The sequence below is a fragment of the Monodon monoceros genome, unplaced genomic scaffold, assembly GCF_005190385.1.
Source record: "Monodon monoceros isolate NGI ecotype Baffin Bay Population unplaced genomic scaffold, NGI_Narwhal_1 Super_Scaffold_22, whole genome shotgun sequence".
NCBI classification, from domain to species: Eukaryota; Metazoa; Chordata; class Mammalia; order Artiodactyla; family Monodontidae; genus Monodon; species Monodon monoceros.
Window position 1 is genome coordinate 34,208,570 of NW_021703779.1, and position 15,165 is coordinate 34,223,734.

General features: G+C 46.5%; 1 protein-coding gene and 1 long non-coding RNA gene across 2 annotated transcripts in view; one reads left to right on the forward strand and one right to left on the reverse strand.

Annotated features, from left to right (window-relative positions):
• TSPAN7 (tetraspanin 7) overlaps window positions 1-15,165 on the forward strand; it is a 138,184-nt gene that overhangs the window by 116,960 nt on the left and 6,059 nt on the right. The window contains exons 4-6 of the mRNA XM_029240958.1: window positions 2,346-2,441; window positions 4,093-4,248; window positions 9,846-9,929. Of these exons, the coding sequence (XP_029096791.1) occupies window positions 2,346-2,441; window positions 4,093-4,248; window positions 9,846-9,929 (336 nt within the window). The remainder of the gene's footprint in view (window positions 1-2,345; window positions 2,442-4,092; window positions 4,249-9,845; window positions 9,930-15,165) is intronic.
• On the reverse strand, window positions 4,261-8,000 carry LOC114906268. Its single transcript, XR_003796411.1, has 3 exons — window positions 7,123-8,000; window positions 5,331-5,913; window positions 4,261-4,671 (listed from the first exon to the last, which is right to left on the reverse strand). It is a non-coding gene; the product is annotated as an uncharacterized LOC114906268 (long non-coding RNA).

Sequence of the window (15,165 nt, forward strand, 5' to 3'; positions counted from 1 at the left end):
CGCGCGGGCTTCAGTAGTTGTGGCTCACAGGCTCTAGAGTGCAGGCTCAGTAGCTGTGGCGCACGGGCTTAGTTGCTCCGCGGCATGTGGGATCTTCCCGGACCAGGGCTTGAACCCGTGTCCCCTGCATTGGCAGGCGGATTCTTAACCACTGTGCCACCAGGGAAGTCCTTCCTCCTTCTTTTAAAAAAGTGACCTTCCATACAGATTAAATACCTTAAAAGTAGCCACTTCAGCAAGGCACAAATGTATATCCGTATATCAAGATTTCTCAGAGGCCACAGGCAAGCCAAACAAGTCGTTGGCCAAAGGCGAAGTGCTGCATTTCCCCTAAGCAGCCTGTGCTCTACTGTCTCCTCCCTAGAGCCCCTGCGGGGCGCCCCCTGCCGCCCGGGGGTAAAATCCACACCCCAGTGGCGAGGAGCCCTGTGACTTCGCTTGGTGGTGTGGGAAAAGGAGAGAAGACAGTCACGATTAAAAACCCCTACAAAGCTGCACTTTTTTATTTACATGTAAAATTTGAGATTTCTACAGCTGGGGAGAATGACTTTGAATCCGGTTTTGCGATCAAAACTGCTAGTTTCAAGGACGCTCCCAGCAGCCCTTTGTCACATGTGGCCATCCTTCCATGTCCTGTCACTGAGGCTGCTCCATTTGGACAACGTATGGATGCTAACGCAGGGACGAGCTGCTCTCACGCTGTCCGTAGCTGCCGTGGTATCACTTTTCAGATGTGCATACTGATGACAGGCCGGAAAGTGTATACGCTACAATACAGTTCTGGTTCTAACTCCCCACTCGCCAAATTCATTATTGTTCCCTGTAAATAACGGTAAAGATAGAAGCAGCTACACATGTGTCCGAATGGAAAGAAATAGCAAGACGGAGGTAGGAAAGTCAGTGAGGTCGAGTGTGATGATAACTGTGGGTCTTGAAGTCTGGCATCACCTGTTCCCAGGCCCTGCCTTTGTGCTTGGCCAAGTCAAGTTCCCAGTGAGCCCGCCTTAGGCGCTTTCTCCCCCCTCTTCCCCTTTATCAGATGTGGCCTCTCAGATGCCAAGACGGACTTCTAGAACCATTTCATGTGGGCACTGCATCCAGAGCTAGATCCCCCGTTCTTATTCTCAGCTGAGGTAAAACCTGATACCTAGGACCTGAACATCCTCGCCTGCCTAACCGCTTTTCACTGAAAAACCATTTAGGGAAGTGGTGGCTGGGGGTTGCAGTGCCACTCTTCGGCCACCAGTAGTGGTCTTGAGTTTGGCTAAAGAGTCAAACACACATGACGAGAATAGGTCACAACCTAGCAGCATTGACTGAGGAGGATACAGTAAAGGAAACATAGCTTGCAGGCAGGGCAGCAGTGGGCTTGTTTCTTCAGTGGGAGTCCTCAAAGTGGTCCAGGCTCTAGTCTGTGTAGACCTGCCCACACCTAAGAGACGATGCACGTGCAATGAAACGAGAGGACACGGCTGGGCGTGGCAACCACCTTGGCTTAGAAGCTCCATGTAAATAGTGTCTCTTCATCTCTTGTAACTGTCCAATGGGCATAGCGTCCAGTATCTCAGCAAGGAATGCGCCTAGTTAGAAGAGTCACCATACTTAGCCCTAAGCTTCCCACCAGGTAATTATTGTCATTTGCTGAAGTCCAAGGCCAGAGTCATTTCACCAATCGGGGCACTTTTTACCATAAGCGGGGTTGCCTGGTAACACACCTGATGCTCCGCCTTCAGTAGGTTTCCAGGAAAACAGAACTTGAAAGATAACCCAAGGTCAAATGTGTTCACAGAGAAGGAGAAAGGGTTTTGCTAACCATTTATTAACAAGTAAAGTCCATGTCCTTTAGCCTCTTTTTCTCATCTCAATGAAGACAGGTAAGTGAAAGCTGGTTTTGCCCCACTCCTGTATGGTAGACTAGGGATCTGATTCTGGTCAAAACATCGGTGTTCCTGCCCGCCCCACACACAATGGCCTGTCCTTTGTCATTCTTCTGAGTAAGGGCAGAAAAAGTTATAGAAAGAAAGGCAGTAACCAATTCCAAGAAAATAACTAGAAAACCATCACAGCCCTTTCCGAATCTGACTAGCCACCTGAGTGGCTCATTGAACTAGGCAGGGTTCCTCCGGATTGGGGGTAAGGGAACATTTTTTTTTAAACTCCTGAGCTAACGACCCTGTTGGCCGATCTTCTGAGCTCTTTTGTCTCAGAAAACAGGGCATCCCCTCCCTGGCCTACATTTATTCAGAGACTTTCAGAAGAGGCTATTTTGGGGTGGAAGTTGGTAAGAATCCGTGTCCATCTGGGCTGCAGTGGACCAGAACCACATCGCCCCTTGTCTTCCCTAGATCAAGGACACCTTCCTGAGGACTTACACTGATGCCATGCAGAATTACAATGGCAACGACGAGAGGAGCCGGGCCGTGGATCACGTGCAGCGCAGCGTAAGTTCCAGGAAGGAGATGGGGCTGGCAATGGCCTGCGAGGTCGGGCCTTGGACTTGTGGGCTGCCGGTGACGCTGGACTGGCAGTGTTTGCTCTTGAGCCCCACTCTCCGCCTCTTGGCCCAGTTCCCTTTCCAACAGTGGACATCCAGTACTTTTTCAGGGTCCGCGTATCCAGGTAATTAGTGCCAAGAAGGACCACTCCCTCCGGTTTGCTTTTCATCCGTAAGGATGTGAGCATCCCAAGGAGAGCTAGTTTGCCCTTAAAATCTGAAGCCTTGGAACAGTGAGTGTAGGACAGCCTGACTTCGAGTTGGCTCCCTAAGACCAGCCTTCTGGAAATGGTGTCTTGAGGCCGGGCGGTGAGCTCAGGTGAGCTGTGTTCACCGGCTTGGGCGGTGCAGTGGGGTTGGAGAGCCGATCTCAGAGCAACCGAGGATCCTGCAGGCGTGTGAATGGCCTAGGCTGCCTGGTGCTTCTCAGAGGATATGAGGAAAGTAGTTGTTTGCTGCCTGGAGGTGCTCAAGCCTGACTGCCCATCAGGATCATCTGGAGAGGTTGTTTTGTTTTTTTTGTTTTCGCGGTACACGGGCCTCTCACTATCGTGGCCTCTCCTGTTGCGGAGCACAGGCTCCGGACGCGCAGGCTCAGCGGCCATGGCTCACGGGCCCAGCCGCTCCGCCGCATGTGGGATCTTCCCGGACCGGGGCACGAACCCACGTCCCCTGCATCGGCAGGCGGACTCTCAACCACTGCGCCACCAGGGAAGCCCCTGGAGAGGTTTTTGATTGAGGGGTGTCTTTTATTGTTGTGTTGTTTTGTTTTTACTTCAGAAGCAGTATTTTTATGTTTTTGGTAATTTATTTTGGTAGAATCTCAAAGTTACCCAGAAAAACTGCAGGAATAGTACAAGGAGCTGTACCCCTTTTTTTACCCAGATTCACCAATTAATGATATATTTTGCCCCATCTGCTTCAATATCCTCTATGTCAGCAGTTGGCACATCTTTGCTGTAAAGGGTCAAGTAGTAACTATTTGAGGCTTTGAAGGCCATGCAGTCTCTGTCACAGCTACTCAACTCTGTAGCACAAAATCTGCCCTAGACAACACGTAACACAGAGGCATAGCTGTGTCCCAGTAAAACTTGATTTACAAAACCAGGTAGCTGGTGGGCTGTAGTTTACCAACACCAACTCTCTCTCTTCCTCCATGTGCATCTTTTTTCCCCCTAAACCATTTATGTACGTATTAGTACAGATCTTGGGGAGAGCTTTCTAAAACCATTTTGGCCTGAGCTCCCCATCGACAGTCCTGATTCAGTAGATCTCTACGTCTGTCTCTTTAGCAGCACCTAATCACGCAGGTGATTTTGATGCTTAGCCAGGCCAGAGAGAGCAGCTGCTTGGCTTTGGGAGGTGGAAACCAACGCAATATGGCATCTAGGACTCACTTCGTCTGCTGAGTTCACGTGGGTATGCCAGTGAGTAGAATTGTTAGTGGAGCTTCAGCTCATCTTGACTCACCAAAGCCGTGCCTGTCGACTTAGGGCCTGGGCCCATGTTTTTCTTTTAAAAGCTGCAAGGTGCTGGGTGCAGAGACCACAGTGCCTTTGATCTGCCACACTTAATTCTTTTCCTTTTCCCGTTAACAGCTGAGCTGCTGTGGGGTGCAGAACTACACCAACTGGAGCACCAGCCCCTACTTTCTGGAGCACGGCATCCCCCCAAGTTGCTGCATGAACGACACCGATTGTAACCCCCAGGATCTGCACAACCTGACCGTGGCCGCCACTAAAGTGAACCAGAAGGTACTCGCTCCCTCTTGGTCCTGATGGGACTCAGTGGTGAATGTTTGGGGAGGGCTTTTTTGTCTCTGTGAAATTATGACAAATAGGTTAGAAATGATAGTCTTGGAGAGAGTCAGGAATCTTCCTTTGTGGTTCTTTCTGGCCAGGGAGAGGCACTGGGCTGCCCACTTCTGAAGGAGAAAGCCGTGCCTCAGCAAGACTCTACGAGGCATAGTTAGGAAGGGTTAGCAAGTGGTTCCTGTTAACCCTGATGCTGATGTCAGGGAATGTGGCCTTTCTTCTTTCTGGGTGTCTGTCTTCTGCTTGATGTACCTTGGAAACATGAAATTATTCCCAGCTGGGTGCCAGTCCTCAGCGGAAAGAGGGAGTTGACAGCGTCTGCTTCTGCGAGGAGGGTGGCCTTGATTTCAGGGACTTCACTGCCTTGGGAAAAGAAATCAACAACTTCAACTCACTCTCAACATCCTGACTCCCAAAGAAATTAGAGAAAAAAAAAAAAAACTGGCCGAGAGAAATTTGAAAGTTAGTACGTAGTAGAAATGAGGGAAATGAAACTTAGGTAGAGGAAAGGAAAATCAATTCTGTATTCCACTCTGCAGAGAATCTGATGAAGACATGATACAGCTGTGTGTGAGGGCTATCTATTCTTAAACATTTAGGGAAATGCCAGATAGAAACTATGTCTTGCTGAAAGAAAAGGGAGGAAAAAAAACCCTACTGTCGAGTTTACCTGTGGTTATGCCGCCATCAGGTAAATTTTCTTTTCTTACTAAGGTAAAGTTCTATTTTTTTTTTTTTTTTTTTTTTTTTTTTTTTTTTTTGGCCACGCTGCACAGCATGTGGGATCTTAGTTCCCTGACCAGGGATCGAACCCATGCCCCCTGCAGTGGAAGCTTGGAGTCTTAACTATTGGACTTCCCTGGAGTCTTAACCAGGGAAATCCCAAAGTTCTAGTTTTCTAAGGTCTTCAAAATTCTATGGGATCTGGGCCAACTACTGAATAATTCACAGAAGATAGCCATCCTTTCAAGATAAGAATGTTAAGAGATGGTTTCTATATTTTACCCATGTAATGTTGGTACCTGTAGCAGAACTGCTGCAAGGCATTGTTGCCATATTCTGGAAGCTCCTTTTGTCATTCTGGGCTTATTACTTGGCTGTTGGTGTGGTGAGGTAAGATGTTCAGTACAGACAGCTTCTTGTGTGAGCTAAGAGAACATCTGTTCCAACTGGAATTTTTTATGAACCCAAAGTTTGAGGCCTCCTTCGCCTCTCATCAGCAAGGTGACTTCTGGTTTCTTCATGGACACCTCCACCGAGCATCCGTATATGTCATTATGCTGCCATTGTATGAAGTGCTGAGCAGACCTGGCACTCAGTGCATGCTCCAATGTACAGAAGGCAAGACGTGCTTTATGGAGTGAGATATTGGCACAGCAGAGCCTCAGGAGGTCCTTTGTAGAGGCAGCAATCATCAACCTTGATAAAAGCCTTCTTTCTGAAAAAAAATTTCACCCAAACTACTTCTTTTGTGAAAGTTGAGGGCTTCGAAGTCAGGACCACAGGGTCTGGAGTCAGACTGCAGTTTAAATTCTGGCTCAGCCACTTGCTGGTTGTGTGATCTTGATCAAGTTACTTAACCTTTCTCAGCCTTGTTTTTCTCATCTGTAAAATGGAGAGAATAACAGTTCTTGCCCGTTAGGATTGATAGGAGAATTGAATGAGATAAAGCATCTAAAGCACAGTGCATGGCAGAGAGTAAAGGACAAGATGAACGTTAACTGTAAGGTTAAATGGTAGCTGTGGTGTAAATGTCACGACAATAACGGTGATGTTTGTCTTCCACCCTACCACCCTGTGCCTTTTATTAGAAATGATGCAGCAGGTCCTTGTAGGGAGGGTCTTTTGTTTGTATTCAAAAGCAGGCTTAGAGGCAGATCCTATAGTGCATCTCTAGAATCCTTACAGTGATTTCCAGAAAGATAGGGGAGCATTTTTTCACTTCACTGATAACCTACAAATTGGCCTCGCTCCCAGCCTCCCCCCCGACAATCCTACTCTACATTTTCCTGGGTGCCTCAAATACCTGGAAGAGATACTTCTCTCTCACTTCCCTTTTACCTCCAACCTGGCTCCCTCTGTGGGGAGAAAGTGAATGAAAACTGAAATTTGCCTAGGAAGTTTCATTAGATAGTCTCATTTAATGCCCACCTGAACTTCTCAGACCAATTATTTCCCAGGCCTGAGTCTGTGACACCTCATCTATAAAAGGTAAGCAGTGCGGATGGGGTGGAGATGTGGAGTGATAGTCGATGCTCATAAAGGTTAGCCTCCCCAAACTGACTCCCTCCCCCAGGAAGATTAACTCCCACCATGTCCTAGTTCTGTGGAATCCTGTTATATAAAATACACGTATTCTCAGTCCCCATAGATCTTTTAGTGTCTTGAACCCTGTGCCCTGATAGCACAGAAAGGTGGCTCTGGGCTCTTACCTGGCAGCCTGAGAAACCTACCTTGTACAAATCACTGGCAGAGGGCAGGAAGGTGAGAGCGGTTAAGCAGGATATTTATTGTTTTGTTTTGAGGACAGCTTTGATTTTGGTTTTGCTAAGCACGATGATCAAACATCCACAGGTTCAGTTAGCTAACAGCATTGACCGACCCCTACCCCCTAGGAATTCCTTGCCTTTTTTTAAAGAGCCAGGGCAAGAGGAAGAGAGTTATTCTGGTTGGCAGCTCCAGAGGTACCTCCTCCTCCCAGTACCTGCCTGGAAGCAGCCGTGCTACTCCTGCTACTGAAAAGCCTGCCACTTGCAGGTGTTTCCCATCAGAGGCCCTGTTGATTTAGACTTGCTGAGAGGGTGAGCAAATTACCTGTTCTGTTTCTGGGTGTTTCCTAGGACATTTAGCAGGTCTCTGTAGATTGATCTCACACCTGACAATCAGGCTTTCATTTTCGGAAATTAAGAGAGATCGTTGTGGGTAGATAAGAGAATTTTCGGGGAGAATTTGAGGTGGAAGGCAAACGTGCGCTGGGGTTGTAGGATCGAAGCAGTTCGGGCAGTCTGCAGAGCTAGGCCGAGACCTGGAAAATGGGCTTGTGGGTCCATAGAGTGAACAACAGAGGAAAAGCTGGAGAAGGAAAGCATTTATTACAACCTGGGTCTTGTATCGTTTAAACAACAATGAAGAAGCTAAAGCACTTTCATCTTTTCACCTTAAGTAACTCTCTTATTGCTATAATTTATTAATTTGCTCTTTGTTTAGAGTGAAAAAGGGTGGAGGAACTTTTCTTAGCGAAGAGTGCTTCTCAAACTTTAATGGGCACGTGAAACATCTGGAGATATTAACATTCATTAAAACTCATTAAAAATGAGTAACTCCGGGATCTGGCAGATTCTGGTTCAGTAGGTCTGGAGTGAGGTCTCAGCTTCTGCATTTCTAACAAAATCCCCAGTTAATGCTGCTTCTGCTGCTTGTAGCAAAACCCCGGTGCGAGGACCAAGGTTTAGAGAGAACGATTTTGCCAAAGTAGTACTAATGCCAGGCCCTTACTTCACTTTTCTGTTTTCTCTTACTGGTTGGAGTGGGCTTTTCAAAAATAATCTGACTGACTCTGATTTCTACTCCATTGTGGGAGATTTCATACTTTAGAAAACATATTCACCTTACGTGTAGAATTAAAGTTCACAGCAAAAACAAAAAAAAAAAGAAAAAATAACCCTATTTTCCCCCCCCCCCCCACCAAAAAACAAAAACACCTATCCCAAACTATTTTGCAGAGTAAGAAAATAGCCCACCTCACGTCTCTCTGGTTTTTATTACTGGGTTTGTGTTTCCGTATTTTGAGCTGATGTAACACTGGCGGGGGTCTGAACTTCATTCCCTGGCCCGAGCATCGCTGTGGGGAGGAGATACAGCAATGAACGACGACCAGCACAGAAAAACTCTATCTTAGCTGCTGCCATTTGGGAATATCCACCTCTCTTCTGGCTTTGACTTCTTCCTAACCCGAACTGACTTTCTTTCCACTACCTTTTGGAAAATAGTGTGATATATAGTTTCACTAGTAGAAATGAAATCAGTGAGCAAGCTTCTCCTATAAAGAGAGAAGCAAATTGCAAAACTTGCCATGAGCAATAATGCATTTCCTTTCCCACCCCTGCCCCGGCCTTCAAATTTGCATCAGGTAACTAAGGAGCATAGTTTGTCCATTGCATTGAAAACATGTGTCAAAGCACTGCTGCGAAGTTAATGCATCTTTGTCTTTGCAAACAGACTGTGAATGCATAAAATATCATTTATTAGAAGATACAGCACTGGCAGACTTTTCACAAGCTCTATGAGAAATGTTTAAACTTTGAATTTAAAAATGGGAGACATGTTTTTGGTTGTTCTTGTTCCTCAGATGTTATTACACTTTAGTGGGCCTTTCTTGATTAACAATAATCCTCTTTATCCTGTTTATGAAATTGTCTTGATTTTTCACAGACTTCATACATTCAAGTTGAGGCCCTTTTTCAGAAAACTGGAAAATGACCATGTCTTCCAAAGCTGAACACATCAGTTCAGAAGTCTAGGTTGATTTGGCCCAGTTCCAAACTACAGAAATACACTCACACACTGACACACATATATGTTCGCTAATTCCTGCTGTTTGAGCTGTCAGGCGTTTTAACAGGAAGAGTCAGCTTTTGCCTTTGCCTTACGAGTGATGCACAAAATTTGGTGTCCTACCTGGACTGGGTTGATAAAATATAATCCAGAATAACAACAAAACTAGTTTAGCAACATTGTCGAACTCCAACCAGACCATTTCTTTTAAAGAAATTAAACTTTATCATATTAAACTAACACTGAAATTGGTAAAATTGGTGTTGGTTTTAATCACAACATGTGGAGATTTCACAGGATGTTAAAGGGAAACTCACTTCATTTTACGAATGAGGTTATTGACATCATAATAGAGAGAGGGTAAGTGACTTCTTCAAGGTCCCATAGTAAATCTGTGGAAAATATGGCTCTAGAACATGGGTTTTTCCCTACTAAAAAAAAAAGCTTAATGGTCTCCGTAGGAAGAACCCTAAAATACCATAAGGTTGGCAGGTACTCAAACACCACCTTCTAACCAGAGGATTTCACTTTATTTACCTAAGATTCTGTCATTTGTTGTCAAAATGCTAGTAACTATGTTTATGATGCTGAGTTTTCCTGATCAGGGATGTAGAATGCCTTTGCACGTGTTTAAGTCTGCTTCTGTATCCCTACAGCATTCGCCTCATGGATCTTACAGACTTCTTGCTAAATTTCATCATACAACAGAAACGTTTGTGGATAAAAGTGTATATCTGGGATTTACTTTAAAATAATCCAGCCAGGGGATGCGTGTTGAAATTTAAATGAAACAAGATTGGCCATATGTTCACTGTGATTTTAGAGGAAGGGTCACTTGGGGGTTCTGTACCGTTTGTATGTTTGAGATTTTTCATTCTGTTTGCGAAATGAAGGTTGGGGTGTATGTGGGAGTGTCGCGAGGTAACCCAGCCGGTCTGGCCTGGGTGAAACATGTCTCTGAGACTGTGTCTCTGTGTTTTCAGGGTTGTTATGATCTGGTGACCAGTTTCATGGAGACCAACATGGGAATCATCGCTGGAGTGGCTTTTGGGATCGCATTCTCCCAGGTAATCTTGCGGTCGGACCTAGCCTTTCCTCTGTCTCCTGCTCTCCTTTCCCTCCCCCTGGTCTCCAGATTCTCTGGCGGCCTCCCCGTGCCTGGGGAAAGGCTGATGGATGGGGTCAGAACTCCTTGCTCATTAGTCCTCAGGTCATCTGTTTATTGATTTTCCTTTTTCAACTTAAATGAAGTTTTGCCATCAAGGGAATATTGGTTACAGTTCAACTAATGACTAGCTCCAGAAAAAACAACTCCCTTCTTCTGTAGGTCAAATGGAGGTTAGCTGAACAAAGTGTTGCCTTAATTGGAGCCTAAGCAACTCCAAACATCAAATGGCTGATTTGGATTCGGGGAGGTGGGGGTAGGGCTCTTTTCCTGGTTGACCTGTCCCTTTTTGGTTCTTAGTTCCCGGGGAATGTGCATGAGATCGCTCCCTTTTAAAGAAAGCCGAAATGTAGCAAATTTCATCCTGTCGTCATTATTGGATCTCAAGGTTTGATTATTGTTTCTTAAGAGGAAACTGAATTTGTGTATATGAAATGTTATATGCCTTTATCTCCACCCAGCCTCTAAAAAAGAATGGGAGAAGCCATTATGCAAACTAAGCAAGCCACACATACTCAAGGATGGAACATGATTAAGCTAAATCTAAAATTTTGCCCACCTGCACCAGGCGGTGTGTTGCCCCACAGGCTTCTGATCTCCCGGCCAGTTGCTATAATGTTGCTGTGGGTGGAAGGATCGGCATATATACCTAACAACCAAAAAAAAATTGATTTATCTTTAACACAGAATTTTTTTCAGACCAACAGATCATTTTCCCAACAAAGCCCAATTAGTGTTACCTCAGTAATGTTGCCATGGCTCTGGTTTTATCTGCCTGAATTCTATATCAGGTCTCGCAGACTATAATTACCCCTCCCCTCCGCGGCCCCTATACCACTTCCCTTCTCGCTGAGCAATGCAGATGCACTTTAATCTTCAAGTTTGTTCCTAAAACATCTTTATTGAAATATGGCCTATAAAGAGAAGCGCACACATTGTAAGTATACAGCTTAATAAGTTATCAAAAAATGAGCTTACCTGTGTACTGACCACCACTTAGATCAAGGCATGTTAGCCTGGCAGTTTTTGCACATGGAGGGCTTGGCCTCAGTTAAGTCTAATAAGCTTTTCTTCCCAAGAAGTTACCAAACCGTGTGTGACATTTCCTCTCACAAGGGCATGTGGGCCCAGCCAGCACGAGTGTGTATTTCTTGAGGCAGTTTTAAAAATCTTTTACCACGTTTTGTTTTTTTTTTTTTGCGGCTCGGTAAGGGCTTAAACCCTCAACACGCCAACACACACAGACCAGATTGGTGCCACAGACAGTACTGATTAACTCGGTCTCGAGAGACACATCAAAAGAAGTTGCAGCCCTGAACTTTCTTCTGGTTGCTATCCTGTTTCAGTAATAACACTTCAGTGACATATCAGTAATGGCCAGGGGACATTTTAGAGGATCCTGGACCATGTGTCCGACGCAGCGTGCAGGAGGCATCTGGCAGGTGCACATATGGTCTGCTTTACACATGTATGTGCAGTGTTGGGTTAACCACCTACAGGACAGGCTTGTGCTTGCGTTTGAGGAGGACCGTCCCCTTGGAGGAAGGAATATGGCTGCAGTCGGCCCTAAGGGCTACCCTAGACCCATGAAGGGACACGAAGCCGGTACTCTCCCTGGGGAAAAGAGAGCCTCAGAGAGCCAGGACTCTCGTGGATGAAACATCTTTTCATCCAAGAACCTTTCCATGTGGCCACGAGGGGTTGGGAAAACAGTCCTACTTTCATGAGTGAGGTGAACCAGGTCATAAAGAATCTGATTAATACCTCTCACACTTCTCACATCCCCGTGGAGGGATTTAGGGTGTAGACCAGTGGTTATCTGGCCCGATGAGCACTCATCTCTGTGTGCTACGTGGAAGAAACCCCTGCCGTGGGGCTCGCTGAGTTTGCTCTGTGGCCCTCTGGGGCAACGAGAAAGGGGCTTTGGCCCCAAGGAAGCCCCAGACAGACTCTCTTCACAGAGTTTAGGTTTCTTCAAGGTACTACAGAATTGTTGGGATAAGAAAACAAAACCCAAAGCCCAGGAGCATCGCAGAGGCAGTACCATTCACCCACGTGGCCGGTCAACCACAGTGGGGCAGAGACTTGAGATCTGCTGTGCTCAGCTTGGGGCAGAAAAAGGAATGGCCACGGCCAGCTGTTATTAGCCAGACGCACTAGGAACTGCAGCTTTTAACGGTGCCAGCAGCCTCAGGGTACCTGGAAGCTGAAGCTGGCTTCCAGTTGTCAGTAGATCCAGGGCCTCTCTGGGACCACGGTGGCCACTCACCAGATGCCCATTCAAGAACCAGCCTTACTCACCTGCCACCAAAGCTTTAGCCACAGGTGTTCAAAAATTCTAGAACAAGTGTTACAGTAAAACTTAGCAGATGTTGGCTGATACCGATAAATCAGTCACAGTGGCCTACGTGGTAGCCTTCGTAGAAGAAAGCAAGCTCTGCTGAGTAGAGGCCAAAGTGAGTAGGAAAGAAGAGAGCACCCTGCCCCACTCCTTACCTGCTCTCCACCTTCTCCTTGCCCTCTTCCTCACCTGCTCTCATGAGGTCCACGCTATCCTCTGTTGGAACAAACCGGCCTTGCACATCTGTTGTCTTAGAAATCAAAGGTAGTATAAAGTACAAGGGAAACTAAGCCGAGTCTAGCCTTTTAATAGACTGTGTGAGAACTCTGTCCTGTTACCTAACTTAGCTAACTTAAAGCTCTTGAGTGCTGTTTTTGGATAGCAGGGTTTGGGCAGGTGTTTAATATTCCTCTGCACAAAGTCCCAGTGCCTTTGCCCTCTCAAGGAAAAGGCCATTTGTCTGGACTTGATGGGAGGTCCTGCTGCCCTATGAATTTATAGCAGATGGCTGAGTGTGTTTTTATAGGGTACCTCCTCCCTGCATCTTTGGCAGCTACTCTTTTATTCGAGGGGTCTTGGGAACACACACACAGAGAAATAGCCTCACCTCCCTCGTCCCTAACATGACCTGGAAACCAAGCGTCCGAGTCTGGACACTTGTATTGCTCAGTTTGTGACACTGCTTCCCGCCTTGGTTGGCCTTCTGCTATGGGTCTCTGTATTTAGCACTTCTGTATCCAACGTAAATAGCTTCGCTAGACTTGGAGACTATTAGGCTGGAGTAATCCCCCTAAGCACAGAATGTTACAGTCCTGAGTAAGGACGGTGGAGCTGTTTTCCAGAAGGGAGAGTTGAGTGCTTTGCTTGAGGTTGGGTGGCTACTGTAGAGCCAGGATTACAATTCTGACGGTCTCATCTGGTCTGCTGTATTCAACATTTAGGCCAGAGATAACCTTTGTTCTTGCTTCACGTAGCACCTAAATGGAGCTCAGTTTGTGCCTTTATAATGAAAGGATTTGAGTCCGTGGAATTGCAAAGACAAAGGTACTCATTAGAAAAAAATACAGATCCTGGCTTCCCAGGTGGCGCAGTGGTTAAGAATCCGCCTGCCAATGCAGGGGGACATGGGTTCGAGCCCTGGTCCGGGAAGATCCCACATGCCGCAGAGCAACTAAGCCCGTGTGCCACAACTACTGAGCCTGTGCTCTAGAGCTTGCAAGCCACAACTACTGAGCCCGTGAGCCACAGCTACTGAAGCCCGGGCCCCTAGAGCCCTTGCTCCGCAGCAATACAAACCACAGCAATGAGAAGCCCACGCACCGCAATGAAGAGTAGTCCCACTCACTGCAACTAGAGAAAGCCCGCGTGCAGCAACAAAGACCCAACACAGCCAAATAACATTAAAAAAATACAGATCCTCTTCCTACCTATCCATCCCCTGACCCTCACCCCTGCAGGGCCTCCTCCAGGGCCCACAGGCTACTGAGATGATTCCTTACAGACCAAGGATTCTTTTCTGGGACTATGTTTACCTTTTCTGTATAGAGGGCAGGGAACAAAGGTGTCAATAGCCTTGATGAGACATGGCTGAATAAGGCTAACGAAAGTTTTTACTTATTCCCCTAGGGTTTTCAGGCCCTGAAACGGTCCCTAAAAGCATTTATACAGTTTTATTTCAAACCAGATACCTTGGCACTTACCCAGTTCAGTCATGAACGTAAAATCTCCACAGACATTCTAAGGATCGAAATTTTCGACCTATTGCTTTTGCCACTTTCTTGTTAAGAAAGTTGCCTTTTACACTTTGTTTGCTGGCCTCTCTCTGCCCCTCAGGAATCGGGGACCGGGCCACGTTTACCTCCCATGGTGATCGCAGGGGAAGACAGCCTTGCCCTGTCGCCTTTGCTGACCTGGACCCCACCCCTCTCTCAGCCCCTCTGCCGACTCTCGGAGTCCATCCTGTTCCTGATAATTAGCAGAGCCCCAGCGACGTGATCGCTGTTACTGGCGCTCTCTTTGTGGGGATATGCTTCGAGAAGGTTAGAGTATACCTTTTGTAAGTCTGCCCTTCCCTCTCTGGCTTCTCAGTTCTCAAAGGGCCTCCCGGAGGTTTTCATGAGCCAAAAGAAAGCAGAATATATAGTACAGACAAGGCCGAGAGTGGTAAAAATAAAATGTTACTTCCAACGATTAGATGAAAGCCAATTACAAAGTCTTAGACGACCCAATATAAATAATCTGACCTCAGACTCCCTAGGCTGTACGGCACTTGACACTTCGCCAGTCACGGGGAGAGGGAGAGGTGACTCTGGGGTCTCCATCCTGAGGGCTGTTTAGCGTAAGAGGCAAGCTCTCCTTTTCCTGTCTTCCTCCGGGGTTTAAAGCAGAAGTTTGTTCCGGTGCCCACAGTCTCCAGCCTTAAGACACATCAGCAGTGTGCTTCTGAGGGGCAGCCTGGAATCCCACAGAGCATACCTCTGTTCTTTGAGGCGCTTTTTACATATATTTAACCTAAAACAAAATAAAGATGGATTTTTCTGTGTACAGATTAATCGGGTCTAGTGGCAAGCGAGCGTTTGGTCCTGACTCTGAGGAAGAGGCTGTGTCTTTACCAGGCTTTCAGTTATGTACCTAGAAATAATCTGGTAGTAAATGGTATTAAGTATAGGATGTTTCCCCCCCCCTCCCCGCTTTCCCTTAACTTGGTGCTTAGGGAAATGAGAGATCAAAGTTTTCTCTCAAATATGATGAGACACTGTAGCAAATTTGACGTCAGTAATCCTGCGAACAATTCAAA